Source organism: Onychostoma macrolepis, chromosome 04, assembly GCF_012432095.1.
Source record: "Onychostoma macrolepis isolate SWU-2019 chromosome 04, ASM1243209v1, whole genome shotgun sequence".
Taxonomy (NCBI): domain Eukaryota; kingdom Metazoa; phylum Chordata; class Actinopteri; order Cypriniformes; family Cyprinidae; genus Onychostoma; species Onychostoma macrolepis.
In genome coordinates, this window is record NC_081158.1 from 21,753,376 (window position 1) to 21,769,905 (window position 16,530).

The 16,530-nt window shown below is 36.2% G+C and overlaps 1 protein-coding gene across 3 annotated transcripts; it reads right to left on the bottom strand.

The window, feature by feature from the left end:
• Positions 1-6,495: 6,495 nt before the first annotated feature.
• LOC131539154 (sialic acid-binding Ig-like lectin 14) lies at positions 6,496-16,285 on the bottom strand. Of its 3 annotated transcripts, XM_058773506.1 has the most exons (8): positions 16,217-16,285; positions 14,948-15,017; positions 8,697-9,062; positions 8,306-8,605; positions 7,923-8,210; positions 7,562-7,646; positions 7,051-7,069; positions 6,496-6,962 (listed from the first exon to the last, which is right to left on the bottom strand). In XM_058773506.1, the coding sequence occupies exons 2-8, from the start codon at positions 14,991-14,993 to the stop codon at positions 6,864-6,866; spliced, it is 1,203 nt and encodes a 400-aa protein (XP_058629489.1). In that variant the 5' UTR covers positions 14,994-15,017; positions 16,217-16,285; the 3' UTR covers positions 6,496-6,863. The 3 variants fall into 3 exon arrangements, with proteins under 3 accessions (XP_058629489.1, XP_058629488.1, XP_058629490.1); XM_058773505.1 differs by lacking the exons at positions 14,948-15,017; positions 16,217-16,285 and adding an exon at positions 14,049-14,205; XM_058773507.1 differs by lacking the exons at positions 7,562-7,646; positions 14,948-15,017; positions 16,217-16,285 and adding an exon at positions 14,049-14,205.
• Between the last annotated feature and the right edge of the window lie 245 nt (positions 16,286-16,530).

The window sequence follows — 16,530 nt, forward strand, 5'->3', positions numbered from 1 at the left end:
GCTTTATTGTCATTCCGCTACATGCGGGGGCATACAGTGGAACGAAATGTCGTGCCTCACAGGACCACGGTGCTACATAAATACAGGCATACAGCAATGAAGTAAAACAATATAAACCTATACACAACTATTCTACTGATAGATTTGACTATAAATATACTATATATAAAAAAAATGTTTTACCTATATATAAACTAAAAAAACAAACAATACAAACTATACGAGTGCTTCAGATAAATACTGTACATGTGTGAAGAGAAACATTGTGAGTCAGCAGCTGGCTGGGGAACAGTGCAGGATGATTTGTAGTGCATGAGCATGTAAACATACGTATATTACTGAGTCTTTTTGTGGGATTTGTATACACACAGCAGTGTGTGTGAAAAGTGACTAGTGCGCATAGAGGAGGAGAGTGTGCTACTACAGGTGGTTTGTACAGGCCCACTCACCTGTGTGTAGCACACTTCGATTGCACAAAAAAAGTTCCATAAGTTTCAGATGGTCCATGTTTCAGGAGGTAGGGGGTTTGTATGGGGTTTCAGAGAGGGGCAGGGTGATTTGAGTTCAGGGCTCTCACAGCCTGGGGGAAAAAGCTGTTGAGCAGTCTGGCAGAGCGGGCTCTGATGCTCCGGTACCATCTTCCTGATGGTAGAAGCTGGAAGAGACTGTGGGAGGGATGTGTGGAGTCCTTCACGATACTGTTGGCTTTGCTGGAGCATCTTGTGAGGAAAATGTCCAGGATGGAGGGGAGAGGGGCACCGATGATCCTTGCAGCTGTGTTCACTGTCCGCTGGAGGGTCTTGGGGTCTGCTGCAGTACAGTTCCCGTACCAGACAGTGATGCAGCTGGTCAGCACACTCTCAATGGTTCCCCTGTAGAAAGTGGTGAGGATATTAAATGTGCACATTAGTACCTAAAAGGTACTGCCCGAGTGACAGCTTTTGTACCTTTTTTTCTAACAATACACAAACCAGTCAGAGTGAAAAAATTGGCATGTGAGCATCAGAACTGTATCATGGAGCAATGGAATGAAAGAAGGATTTGTGCTCTGACTCTTTTAGATCAGGTGGATGGCCGGCTACTTGTGCGTTGTTTAGAGATGGCAGCAAGATGCATTTTGGGAAAAAAAGTCAGGATGGTGGAGACGAGTTGTTGTGACCTGGGCAATGTTCTGCTGGGAAACCTTGGGTCTTGGCATTAATGTGGATGTTACTTTGACATAAACTGTCTACCTAAAAATTGTTGCAGACCATATCCACCCCTTTACAGGTTTTTTTCAGCAGGATAATGCATGCTTCAGGAATAGTTTGAGGAACATGACAAAAGGTTCAAGGTGTTGCTTTGGCCTCCAAATTTCCCAAATCTCAATCCGACTGAGTGTCTATGGAGTGTGCTGGACCCTGGACACCAGAGGACACGTTCTCATCAATGTATAAAAGATTACATACACATATGTAACTTCTAAGAACTTCCCTTCTCAACCTTATGTTGTGACTAAAATTGTGTATACTTTGTTCTTTGTTCAAAATCTGCTTCAACCATACAGTCACCCAAATCACCTAATTCAATTCTAAATAAACATGCATAAACAAAGACAGTGCTGTTAAAATGTAACCATAATGTGAAACAGGTGTAAACAGATTTGTGTTTGGATTTTCTGTGTCACATGGGTGTTACAAGATAACAAGTTTTACAGCAGATTATGTGGAAGTAGAATGGAATATGTGGAACCAGAGTATGGCATCCATCTCATGAAAGTAGGTATAAATATTACGCCAAAAGAAACCCCGAAAACTCGTGGTATTGTAAGGTCCACGTGGTATTGTACAGTGCCCCATTTGACCCCAGTGGGTCACATTCAGATGAATCCGATAGGGTCACTATTAGGTGATTGTTCATCCTTGAGATGTTAACTCAAAATTGTCTTTGTAATGTTAGCAGCGTAGAAGCCTTTAGAAAGGCCTTTGTGTACACCAGTCTCAGTAGGTGCGTGTAGCTCAAATTCAGCAGGTGGATGAACGGGTTCAGGGTTTCATCTGTCTGATTGAGAACAACTCGTATGTATAGTTCATTGAATCAATCCAGGCCTTTTATTGCTTGACGAGTCGTTCCATCATGGAGAAACTTCTGTCTCTAGTGACACCTTCCCTAGGGCTTTCTTGCCTCTTTTGTTGAATCTTGTCACCTCCAATTGTGCAGATTTCTGGGCAGGCTCCAACAGGTGAAGGGTTCTCGCTGGTTACACACTGCTTAAACACTTAAACAGCATTTTAATGGCTCAACAATTGAACAATGATGAACTTGATGTCATTGAAAATGAAGAAAGCTGTGAGATTTGGCACATATAACAAAGCAAAAACCATAAGGTAGGTTCATGTCAACAAGTACGAATGGTACATTGGGTCTTAGGCATCTTTTGAGGTCTCATTTCATAAGGTGGTCCCATTTTTAAAACAGCCAATTCCTCACTATCACTCTGATGTATTTTAATGGTAGTGACTTAAAGAATGCTTGGTCTGAGTGGCTTAAATGAAAAGTAGCAAAAAGTCAGTGTAACTTACATATTTATAAAGACGGTATGCATCATTAGAACATATGACAATAATAATAATATTAAATATTCAATCCCAATTACAAAGGTATACATATTGTGACGGGAGGAGCAAACGACAGACACAGTGGGTGTGGCGTCAGGCCTCAGAAAGGCTTTTATTAAACAGAAATAATAAAATAAAGTGTCCAAAGGGGATAAAGTGTCCAAAATAAACAGGGGATCTGGTGTCCTCGTCGTGCTGCGGGGTTTGTGAAGGACCCGGGTTTGTGCGGGATTCTCATGAAAAAGTTGCTCATTTGTTGCAATGAAGCACATAAAGCAATAGAGAAGGCAGTTTGCAGATTCAAATTTTAGGTTTTAATTTCTCTCTGTTGAGTACCAGAATATAATTTGGATGATGGTATTCCAATTTTAAGTTTCATCTCTTGTTGCTTAGGCAAACAAAGAGATATTTCCATTTCAGAACAAGGGATGTCATTCCTCGTCTACGCTGCCGCTATCATGTCCCTGATAAGTTGTTTTGTCTAATTCTCAACCCACCATTCCGGTCTCCGGTCTAACAATATGAGCATTCCGGCTCATTCTACAAAAGTGTATATATGGGGTGCATCTGTCTTTCCCTCAATATTTCTACAAGGCAAATAAGAATTGACTTACCACAGCAGCTGGAGAAAGAGAAGGAGATGATCAAACCTCTTGTTCGTTGCAGTCCATATTTCGCTGAAAAGACATCACTCGCTTGCATGGGAGATCACGGAGGATGGTCACCACTTTGTAAGGTCCACGCACTTGGCCCAAAGAAGGTATCCAATGGTGGATGAAGGTTTCTTGCGTGTTCGGTCTTTTCAGCGTGCAAAGTTATTACATTTAGGTTAAATTCTAATCTGACTCCATTTTATTATGACCTCGAATTTAGGTAGAAATGCCAATTGATTATTTGTTCATTTCTTATTATTATTATGACATTTGATTATTCTAGTTAACTCTTTACTATTATTGTACTCGTTCATTCGGGAGCTCATGTCGCTTAAAGATATCGCTTTGGCTGTTAGCGTATCTTACGGTCACATTCTCATCAGTCTTGGTTAGACAGAGGTAATTGGCTAATACTTTAGAAGGCCGCTCCTATGCTTGCTCATTCTAAAAGTACCTTTAATTAGCCCCCATAGAGTTGTACACACTTGAATCAAGCAACACTATTTCTAGTCAGAGGTCACGACCACTACTACAGATGTAAGCCGACCAACATTATTTTCCCTGATAGTAGCTTTGGTATGGTCATGCCATGGTTTCCCCATGTACACTAGAATAATATTACAATAAACAGAGGTTAGGCTCACCCTATTTAGGTTGGTCGAACAACATTCAGTTGACCTAGACGGAAATTCCCTTTTAGCCCTTACAATCTAAGTACACTTGAACTAATACCAAGTGTTAGCCGGATCTCTAAAGATACAGTTGGTGTGCCCTATGCTCCATCTCAACTGAATCTTAGTCCATTACTAACCTGACGCAGGAAATGCGGTAACAAGGATACAACGTAATCTACTACAGTCAATAATTACAGAGTAAATCAGAATAAAATCAAATGTTACAATTTATTATCAGTCAGGTAAATATGTCAATTACATAGCCAATTCAAAGATATCAAATCATATCAATACAAAACATTAAATTCTCAAAGATAAATCTAAGAGTAACATGCCTGACTTGAGAAAAATACATAGTATGAAGTGTGCGAACACACTTCATCCTATGGCCTCATTCCAGCTACAGAAGGCCCTGATCTTCTTGCAAGTTTTCCTTAAGTACTCTGACAGAGATAAACATCCCCCGAAATGGAGACAGGAACTAACAATTGGAATTTGCATTGATCAAGTAGAGTTATCACCTTTTGGGACATTCTTATAAGAATGAGACCATTGTACCAGTCGCCCTGAGACAATTCAAATGATACCAAATATGACTGTGAATATCACTTGTATTAATGTAGAGCATTACAATCTACTATTGACCATTTTGAGCAGGCTGAGTAGAAGGAAGGATGGGTGAAGGGATTTAAGAAGAAACAAATGGAAGTTTCCTGCACCTCCACTTTGTGGGGTATCTCGAAGATGCCCGTGCATGTTTGTATTGTCTGTTTCTCAGGAGATCAAAGTATCTGAGGTTCTTTCATCCTTACAGTATTGATACGCAAAAATGGACTTTGGCGTTTATATGCTACACGCGTTTTTGGCGTGCATATAATACGCAGTTTTCGCATGCATATGATACGAAATTTGTTAGTGTGCATATGATACGCAGTTTTCGCGTAGGCCTACATATGATACGCATCTACACCACAACCCTAATCCTACCCATCGCGTAGCATAGACACGCCAAAGTCCATTTTTGCGTATTAATACCACGAGTTTTCGTTTTTATTTGGCGTAGCCTACTATTATGCACTTTCATGAGATCGGGTTGGGATAACTTGACATGGCTGGGAAATAGTGACTAAAATACATTTTCGCAATCAACATTTTTGAGAAAATGTTATTTTAGTAATCATATTCTGGGTAAATAAGAGAGTGTGGTGTATGCACATTTCCAATGTTGTTATATTTTCCTCCTTTTCATATTTATTTCTTTTATTATTACTCCACATTATGTTCATATTACTGATTCATATTACTGTTTTTATGTTACACTCAAGTATTTTGCTAAATTTGTCTGCTCGTTTTTCGTAGTTTTGGGAGAGCAGGTATTTGCAAAAGGATATTTGAATATAGTTAAGATATCCTGTTTCTGCTTAGAGGATGTAAGATATAATAATATTTGCAGGCAAAAAACCCAGCAGAGTAAACGTGATGAAGAACACATCGCATTAGCACTTGACAACCACAAAGTGTCAAAATCATTTTTGTGTTCATTTTGAATTATATATCTGTTGTTTTTTTATGTTTTTTATTTAAAAAATAATTTAGTTGCATTAAATGATTTGCTTATCATTTGCCTTATTATTTGCATAAAATGATTTAATTTGATACAGTGCACATATGTTTGTAGATGCATGTATTTACATTGTACTTCTATGTAAAAATACCTGCATGTTTTTACAGCTGTAATTAATTTTTGTAAATACGTCAGTAATTAGACTTTGATGTTCGTCTCTACATCTATTCCATAATCTATAGCCAGACCACCAAACCTGTCCATAATCTTTCCCGTATCCTCCCTCAATAGCAACAAAAGTATTTTGCAATTTATTTAAAGTGCCCAAAATTTCCCAAAGGTTGACTGCTTTCAATTGCTCCCAAAAGTACAATAATATCTATGAATTATTAATTCAAAATATTTGAAAATATACAACTTGAAAAACTTTTACTTTTCAATACATGTAAAACATATTTGAATAACAATTAAGATACATAAGGAAAATATATATTACATCTTAATTGATGGTCACATGACTTTTTTAGTTTTATTAAACTTTATTTACTGCTACTTGGAATAAATAATTATTATTATTATTATTTTTTTTTTTAAATATCCACCACCCTATTACTGGGTAAGTCACTTATCTGCACCATATGTCAGAAAAACCTGTGAGCTCGTAATGTACATTTAATTTATTCACAATTTATGCTTTTTTATTTACAGATTATATATGGCTTACACATGGGTCTCTCTAAGGAAACTGCTCCCTTCCTCAATTGTGATTCAAACTGATTTTTTGATGTTTAGAAGAATATACCGGTATTGGTTCATATGAGAAAATGCTAAAATAGCTGTGACATTTCTCTTTATATAGACAGCTACATTTATTTATGGTTCTCACCAGAAAGCAAAAAGCAGTTTTGAAAAAAAAAAAAAAAAAAATCAAGCAGTATAAGTGTTTTACATGGAAAATAAGCATTTAATATTGATTACAAATTAATTTAGAAGACAACAAAGAGACCATAAAACAAAAAGTTATAAACAATAACTAGAATGATATACAAAATGTTTTTTTTTAATCAAATAAAACCATAATATATAATTTTTTAATTACAATTTTCTAGATCCAGCCAATAGCAAACGTGTATGAATGTTACAATAATTGTCTTATTCAAACAACAAAACAGATTTGAGTCTAATCTAATCTGCAAACTAATCACATTCATATTTAGCTGCCAGTAATTCTTGGTCTTCTTCAAGCTTTTTTTTATGTGTCAGACATGAGATCCATGTGAAATGATGTCTTTCATATTGGAAATGTGCATTTCTAAAATCCTGAAAGTCCAGCTGACTGAAGAAGACAAAGGAGGAGATCAGATGTGTTTGTTGTTTATTGTGTGTCACCTCTCTTAATGTTCAAAGTCTCATATTCAGAGGGTGGAGCAGAGAGCTGAAGAGAAGCATATGTGCCTGCTGCCTCATTCTGAGCCTGAAAAATAAAAATAAAAACAAAACCTCAAACACCGTCATTATGACCATGGTGACTTAACATATCTACTTTGAAATAAAGGACTCACCTGCAGCTTAGTCGACCATCTGGAGGGGGGATTATAAGTTCAGAAAAAATAGGTATATTAGTTGAGAGACATTTTTGCAACAACCTCAAATTATATTAAAAAATAAATGTGCCTTGGTTCGACATCTAATGTAAGAATATTCATACAGTACATTTTAGTATCAAAGTGCTAAACTTTTTGGGGGGCCACTGTATAAGACTAAAGCATGTTCTTGTTTTTATATTGATTTTGCATGAAGCCTGGAATGAACTACCCACTTTTGCACAGATTTGCAGTCTGAATGAATCTGAAATGCTAGTTACCAAAAGTCAGTAGCAGTCTGCAGATTTTACAGCTCTATACTTATGTCACTATAACTGTGTACATGATTTTTATTGTCAATATACAGCATGTCAATACACAATAAAATCCACCAAGTCAATGTTATATGCTAAACCTATTCTGTATTAATTATGCTCTTTTTAGTCACTTAGTAACATTGCATCATACTCCATATGTGTTGTGCACCTACCGTACACAGATACATGTAACAGTACACAAAAACACGACCACCAGAGCCACAACAGCAACTCCAAACAGCTGAGAAAAATTCAAACCTAAAGAAGAATAAATGTGTTTGGTGTGTTGGAGTGTTTGGAAAACCACTGGTGATCCAGTAAAATAAGTGCAAGCAAATCCTATCATAATCTTTAACAATAATGGCAAGGGAAGAGGAACAATCTGAAAAGTAAGAGATTAGCATTAATATTCCCATTGAAGTCAAAGACTGTCACTCAGTTGATGAATGCCTGATTAAGTCATTTTTCATTTACAGAATGACATTAACTATGTTCGATTTAACTTCTACTGAATGACTCATAGTTGAAACTCACGTGCAAGAGATGAAGGCAGCTGAAGCAGTTTTCTTGCAGTGCCTCGAGTGTTGTTACTGACACACTGCAGAGTGGATGTGTGTGTGAGAGACTGATGTAGAGTGATGGAGCTCCTCAAGCCTGTGCTGCTCAATCGCTCTTCACTGATGAACGTGTTTGAAGAGTTAGTGACAGGACGTCCAGACAGATGCCACTCCAGTTCAGGAGAGGGATTCCCATCAGCCTCACAGAAACACACAGTTACATTAGTTCTGCTACAGCTGGAGGAGGAAGAGATTTTAGGTGCATCTGAAACAGAAGAGAGAATGACATGATACACATTAAGCACGTGGTTTTTAGGCAGCATATAGAGGAGAAAAGTACTGATGCCACAGAAATCCTACACTGAACATGTACTGTGATGCTGTCCTGTGCTGTTTTGTTCTTGTCCTGTAGCTGGTAGGTTATAGTGCAGGTGAAAGTGACTCCATGCTCACGGTGAGTAGCAGTGAAGTTCAGATCAGAGATGAGCTCCTGTAGTCTGCTGCTCTCACTGAGGGGGATTCTGGGAGTGGAGCTCCATGTGAGAGTTGCTGGAGGAGAGGAGCAGAGAGTCTCAGCAGAGCAGCGCAGACTCACAGAGCTCCCCTCCAACACCTCCTCCTGATCCTGCGCCACATACACTCTGGGTTTGGGAGGAGACTCTGAAACAGAGAAAGTAAATGACAATGATGGCAACTTTTAAAACACTTTATTAACACATTTGTTTATAATTAAAAGGCTCAAATCACTCACTGATGACATCTATAGTGGAGAAGGGTTGTCCGTAGGTGTATTTCAGCCTGCCACTCATGATCCTGAAGTAATATACACCACTGTGATTCGAACTAACATCATAAAAGATAGTGGTGCAGTTCTTCTCGTGTAGTTTTCCAGTTATATTCCCACTGAAGTGACCAGGTTTGGGATCTCTGGAGTTAAATACTTGATTGTCAATCGCATACATTTTATCTTTGAGCCATAATCCTGTAGCATCACTCTCAGTGAGGTATTGGTCATATTGTTTATCAATCTCAAAAGTGCAGTTTATGATCACACAGGATCCACTGAGAGCTTCAATCTTCTCTGGCAGACTGACATTGAACCGTGTGCAGTAAACACCTTATAACACACACAACACAAACATGTAAAACAACACACTTTATTGATTAGGATTTTCAAGTGACAAACAGACCTCATTTACATTTCAATTAAAATGAAAAGCAATTCCATGCAAATGTCATCCTTACCATGAAAAAATAAAGTTTTTACCTAAAGAATAAAACCCTGTTTAATTTGTACATTTAGGTCTGTATTTTACTGCATTAACGTGCTTTAATAGAAATTTGAAGGAAATCGCAATGTTTATCCATCACATATGAGGGGTGGACCTAAAGTAAAATTACATTTTCATTCGACTGTATTTCATGTTTTCAAATAAGAGATCAAAGACTGATCATTTTTTTATTTATGTCAACAAGTAAGTATTTTGTAGAAAGGTGGAGGCCTGTCTGAAAAGTAAATAAACTCACTTTGTCTTAACAGCGATGATTTTTGGATTTATAAGGGCTAGATTTATGAGGTCTGGACGCTTCAGCGCTGTGTCACGTCCATAACATTTTAAAGATTAAGTTTATATCTTATAGTAATTATTAATGCAATTAACTTGAAACTTTCTGTACAAAGCTAACTTATGGCCATGCTAATTATGATCAACAGTTCATCTCCATTCTCTGCACTTATCCACCATAAAAATGCGTTACGGACGTGACCGTGACGGACGTTATGCATACTGGCATGCATACCTCGTTGCTGATGATTGATAGCCTGTGTATGTTTATACTGCTGGGATCTGTTTCATGCTTTCCATATCATGAAATTTTAGAAATGAATTAATTCTAACATGTAAGAAATTGCATTTTCAACGAGAACATCGCGGAGATTGAGCCTAAAACTGTGCGGGCCAGAAATGCACAGGCGGACTGAAGTACAAATCGTCAAAACTTTTTCAAATGTCATATAATGTTCATAGTCAATATTATCTTATTTAAACATTCAATGTGTTTCAAATAACTTGTGTCTCGAATCTATCTGCGCTGCATTCATTCAGAGAGCAAGATTTTTGCGTGTTCGGCGCGCATGTTGCTATGTGTGACGCAAGAGATGTGCTGTGGGTTTACATCATTCTCTCATTTTTGTCTAAATATTTTTCTTCATTACAAATATTGTTTGGTTTTATTTTGTATCATTGCATGTTAAAAATAATTCACTATGCATATGCGAAATGTGAAACTGCAATCTTATTCGCAGTCTATAGCATTTTATTATTTGTACAATTGCCTATATATTCAGCATATTTAACTTAACCTGTTCTGTATCTGTGTTATTTAATGCATAAGCGATTTATTAAAATAAGTTTACGAGACTCATTAAAACAAGTTTATGACTGCGACATCCGTTTAATCTTGATCAACAACAATGATCAAGGAATTGGAGCAGCATGGCCCGTTAGATCATTTTAAAGCGTCAAATAGCCTTCAATTTGCAGGTTAAACTGCATCTGTCTAGGATGTAGACTGGTGAGGATCCCACACTCTAGCGTTAACCTAATATAAATGTGCTATATAGGCTATTATTCATATTCAAGTGTTTGTGTGGTAAATAATTAATGCTCAAGAATGACAGGGAGGCGCCTGCGTGACCACTTGCATTTTTCCTGATAATGAAACAACTTAAAATTGGGTGCCTTACATAGCCTACCTGAGAAATATATCTACAGAAAGCGTGTCTACTTTTGAACGAACCAATTCAAAACGAAATCAAATACTCCCTGATTACGTAATCTGAATGCATTCCTAAAGGCGAGTCCAGTGGAAATTTCGTGAATTTCATTTTGCAGCTGACAAGGACTCATGAAAACATTAGTTTATTAATAAAAATAAAATGTGTCCTTTTTCATAATCATTAGGCAACTTTTGCTTGTGCATTGTTTTAAGGGTAGGTTTAGGGTAGGGGTAGGTGTGAGCAGGTAGGTTTAGGGTAGGGGTAGGTATGGACATTAAAAAAGCCTCAAAGCACATGAATAAGATGCTGGTAGCACAATCTGATAGGTAGCATTTTTCGCCTATCGATTTGTGCTGCCTATCTTTAATGGGAGGTAGCACAATCTGAGCGGGTAGCACAAATCGTCAGAACCTCGTTGCTGACTGATAAAGGTCTACTGCTGTGTCAGGCTTACCTTATCATAACATTTTAGAAATCGCATTCTCAGCCCGCCAAAACTATTTTAAATGTCATTGTCAATATTATCTTGTTTAAACGTTTTATGTGTTTCAAATAACTCTTGTCGCTGTTCTGGTGAATGAAAGAAGGGTTCAAGTACATGTGGTAACGAAATACATTTTTAAATACAAAGATAGTATGTTAAAAGCGCATTTTAGTTCATTCATGGTGTCTCAAAATAGCACAGTTGAGTACACTTAGATGATCTTAAGTTGACCCTAAGAAGTACTAAAGGATCAGTTTTAGTATATTAAGTACAAAATTAGTGCGCGATAACAGAGCACTTTAAGTACATTATGGAAGTGTACTTGTTTTTCACCTGGGGAGTGCAAGATTTTGCGCGTTCGGCGCGCATACTGTGGGATTATAATTTTTTTATATTTTTATTTTGTCTAAATATTTTTTTGTTTGGTTTAATTTTGTATCATTGCATAGTAAAATAATAAATAATTCACTTTTTTATGCAGATGCAAAAGGTCTTCGCAGTCTATATACTTGAACAATAGGCCTATTATATTTAGAATATTTTACTTAACCTGTTTTTTATCTTAGTTATTTAACGCATAAGCAAGTCATTAAAACTTTTTTTTTTTCAGCGGCATCCGTTTAATCGTGATCAACAACTATGATCAACGAATTGAAGCGGCGTTGGTCGGTTAGATCATTTTAAAACGTCAAATAGCCTTCAATTTATAGATTATAACTGCACCTGACTCGGATGTAGACTGGTGAGGATTTATTTTAATGTGGATTCCAACCTCTAGCGTTAACCTATAGGCTATCAATGTGCTATATTTTTGGCCCGTGTTCAAGTGTTTGTGCGGAATATCAATTGATGCGCATGCGCCTCGCCCGTCGATCATTTGCATTTTTTTTCCTGATAATGAAACAACTTAAAATCAATTCGAAACTAATTTTATTTATGTAAATTCATAATAACAATAAAATGTTGTGCTTTTGCAAAATAACCAAAACATACAGGATGCGTCTCTGTGAACTGGAGCGTCTCCAAAAGAACCACAACTCAGCGTGTGTCTCACATAGAGAAATATATCTATAGAAAGGCTGAAATGCCTACTTTTAAACGAACCAATTTAAAACAAATATTAAATGTATGAAGGTTGCATTTCTCCCTAAAGGCGCGTCCAATGGTCCATACTGTGGAGGTGAGAGTCGGCACTATGAATTTCTTCTTGCAGCCGTAATAAACTTTAGTTTATTAGTAAATAATTAAAATGTCTCCTTTTTCTATACATTAATAATCCTTAGGCTACTTTTGCCTGTGCCTTGTGGCAAATTTTATACGTGTGCTTGAATATATTGAAGCTCATATGGATTAGTAGGTCTATTAATTTAATATAAAATGCGCAATTAGTTGAATATAATGGCTTAAACGAACAACTAGTTAACTAGAAAAATCTTTAGTGGGGGGCAGCCCTATTAAATACTCACTAGACGTCTCTGTTAAAGTTTTAAAGCATTTTTATAGGTTTTTTTCATAGTCGGATGAATTCCGCTTTCAGACTAGTCACGTCCGTAACGGAGAGATGTCACGTCCGTAACATTGATTTTTTCCTCTGAAACACAACAACAAAAATTTTAACAAAATTTATATTTAATGCTTTGTAAATAGCCAACCCTTCTCCATTCTGCACGTTGTCGCTTCTGGGCTGTGCATTGTAATTCAGAAAGTTTACAAAATATGTTGTCTCCCAGAAACTCGTGTTATTTTTTGTCACGTCCGTAACGCATGTGTTTTCCCCCCATTTAACATATAAAACAGGGTTATAGACTGATACTTTTCTCATGTCTGGACTCTATTTTAGGGGGTTTAGAAAAATATAAATATATGGTTTAATATATTGGTAATAAATATAATTTATGAGAATTTATATTTCAGATTTTGACTGCAAATGTCACGTCCGTAACGGTGGAATTGCTCATATGTTATATTAAAGCATTAAAAAAAGATGAGAAAATCAATAAATAGTCTGTGTGGATTGAAGTGGATAGTACTTTAATGCTGCACAGCAGAACGGCAACATGGCAAAAAGTCAGAATACTTAAATAAAGATCAAATACAACATAACTGATTTGAACTTTCTTTACATTTAAGCATTTGATCTTTAGTGATTTATTGTACATCATATATTAAAATACTTTATACTACGGGGCCGTTGAATGCTTGAATCTGATTGGCTGATGAACGCTCTAAGGTGTGCAATTATTTTCAGGGAAACGCACGGCGAACGTAGTTCCAGGCAGCTCTTGACCTCATTACATGACCATATCACTTCGCCAAATGATTTCTGTTATTTTAAAGGTCTTAACAGCAAAATAACCAAGACCCACAACGACACTGGCCAAATAAATAAATATAGTAAACAATATGATAAAAACGACAGATCATGTCCATGTTTTCGCCACAAAATCTCGCTTTAAAGCACTCTATCTCTCCCGCTCTCTCTCCCTCACAGACCGCACACACACTAAAAACATCGCGCTAATGTTGTTAGCGCTACTCTGACGATTTTATCAGTAAACAACTTGAAAACTACATGACTTCTCACAAGCGAGGGAACAACAAGGGTACTGTTCGTGAACAAAAGGAACTTAAGTTTCACTATAACTAGAGACATTGCTGCCGAACACTATTGAGAGATGCACAGAGGTAACGTAATCTCTCTCTCTCTCTCACATAACTTAGTTATTAACTGCATTAATCTGTTATCAACGGCTCAAGCCTCCGTTACTAGGTTTAAAATGACGTTTAGGAATTAGCAACGGAGGCGCTGGATGAAATGCGGAAGAAATAATCCTACTCACAATAGCGATTTAAGTAGAAATACCGGACGAATGCCTTGAAATATATCATCTGATCGATGTCTTGAGGTGTGGCAACCGTAGTATAAACGGAATAATTGACTTCGGTCCGTTGAATTATTAGAAAAATAATGCACACCCGAGGTGTAACGGCCACTCCGCTTCGCTTCATGACCGCATCACCACCTCGGGTGTGCATTATTCCTTACATAATAATGTTAAGATAATCAGAAACTGTACTTAAGGTAAAATACAGAGATACTGCCAAAAATTTGACAACTTAAAAGTCTAAGTGCCTAGGCAAATAAATAAATAAATAAAAAGCATCCACGTTTAATTGTAGCCTACTTAAAATAAAAATGTAAATAGTTTTTCTTCGATTTTTTTAATTGACTTTTTAGTTTCTGATGCAAAACGTTTGTAAGGAATACACTATTCAAATAAAATAAATTGTCTCTTTAAATAAAAGAAAAATTTAACTTATGTGAGCATTATTGATTGGCTTGTAAATCACATTAGGGTAAAGTAAAAATATTGTTTTTATTTTTAAATTAAGAAAATATTACAGATTGTACTTAATGTAATTTTAGGATGAGACTGTAATGGCGTAAAAATTATTATTTGTATCCTTGCAAATGTATATTCTGTTTTAACAGATCTCAAGTAAAGTACACATTTCCAAAAGTAATACTAAGTACTAGTAAAGTACTTACTGAAGTACTTAACACCTCTGCAATTAAAACATTAAGACATAATCATACACAGACTAAACACACTGTGTTATAAGACACATTCATGATAAATATTTTAGTTGTTTCCATCATATTACAAATGTCTTATTAAAGTCTCTTAATGAAACAAACATTGCTGAAGTTTAGAAGGTAAAGGAGAGATACACACACCTTGTAAGAGAAAGACAAAAATGTAGATTTTCTCAGCTATGCTCATCTTGATATTAAAAGATGGTCAGACCTATACAGTCACATCACAAAAATGACACAAACATGAACATCATACAAACACACATTCAATATTGTTCTGGAATGATTTTAGCTAAACAAATATTATTCTCATAATCACTAATCATCTGAAACAAACCATCTGTACTCTCAGGAAAAAGGTACAAAGGTACCAAAAGCTGAAAGGTATATATTTGAACCTCATTTACCTTTAAATGGCACATATTAGTACCTTTTGAAAGAGTAACATCTAGTGACACTTTTGTTTATTTTTTCTGAGTCAAAGTCAAACAAAGTCAGTTGTTCTGACCACATCATTGCTTTATTTGTGACACGGGAAACTTTTCTCTGATAACGTTTAGAATCAAATGCACAGCTATGCACCATAGCAATAGTTTTGTGTTGGTTCAAACACCCAATTCTTAAATTATTCTAATCTAAACTTTTAAATTAGAATAATTTGTGAATTCTAACCTACAGTATATACAATCATGGCCAAAAATATCAGCACCCTTGGTAAATATGATCAAAGAATGCTGTGAAAATTAATCTGCATTGTTAATCCTTTTGATATTTTATTAAAAAAATTCACAAACGTCTAACCTTTCATTGGATAATAAGAATTTAAAATGGGGGGAAATATCATTATGAAATAAATGTTTTTCTCAAATACACGTTGGACACAATTATTGGTACCCCTAGAAATTCTTATGAGTAAAATATCTCTGAAGTATATTCCCATTCATATTCACAATTTAGAGCACTCCAGGGTGATTATGAACATGACATTATCCAGCCATGGCTTCCTGTTTCACAGAAATATAAATAGGAGGGAAAACAAAGCCCAAATTCCCAAATAAAGCCCAAATAAGAAAAATTTGTATATTTCTGATGTGCAGCAAAAGATAATTGAGTTTCACAAATTAGTAAAGTGGCTTTAAGAAAAGAGCTAGAGCAGTGAAAATTCCCATTTCCACCATCAGGGCAATAATTAAGAATTTCCAATCAACATAAAATGTTACGAAACTGCCTGGAAGAGGACGTGTGTCTATATCGTCCTAATGCACGGTGAGAAGGAGAGTTTGAGTGGCTAAAGACTCTCCAAGGACCACAGCTGGAGAACTGCAGAAAATAATTGAGTCTCGGGGTCAGAAAACCTTAAAAAAAAAAACACTCGAGATGTTTTTGGTGAACGCATGGATAAAAAAGTACCCCGTGTGTACAATGAAATATACTGCTGTATTTTTGATGTTGTGGGCCTATATTTCTGCTGGAGGTCCTGGACATCTTGTTTAGACACATGGCATCATGGATTCTATCAAATACCAACAGATAAAAAATCAATAAGTGACTGACTTAGAAATAGGTACCACTTAGTTTCAAAATACTTACAGTAGAAATAATTTGTAATTTTACAGGTCATTACCCCTTTATTCCCCAAACTTCACATATTATTCCCTTATACCTACATGGAGGTACTGAATAGGTACACTATAATTACAAAAAAGTTACATTGTAAAGTCTGT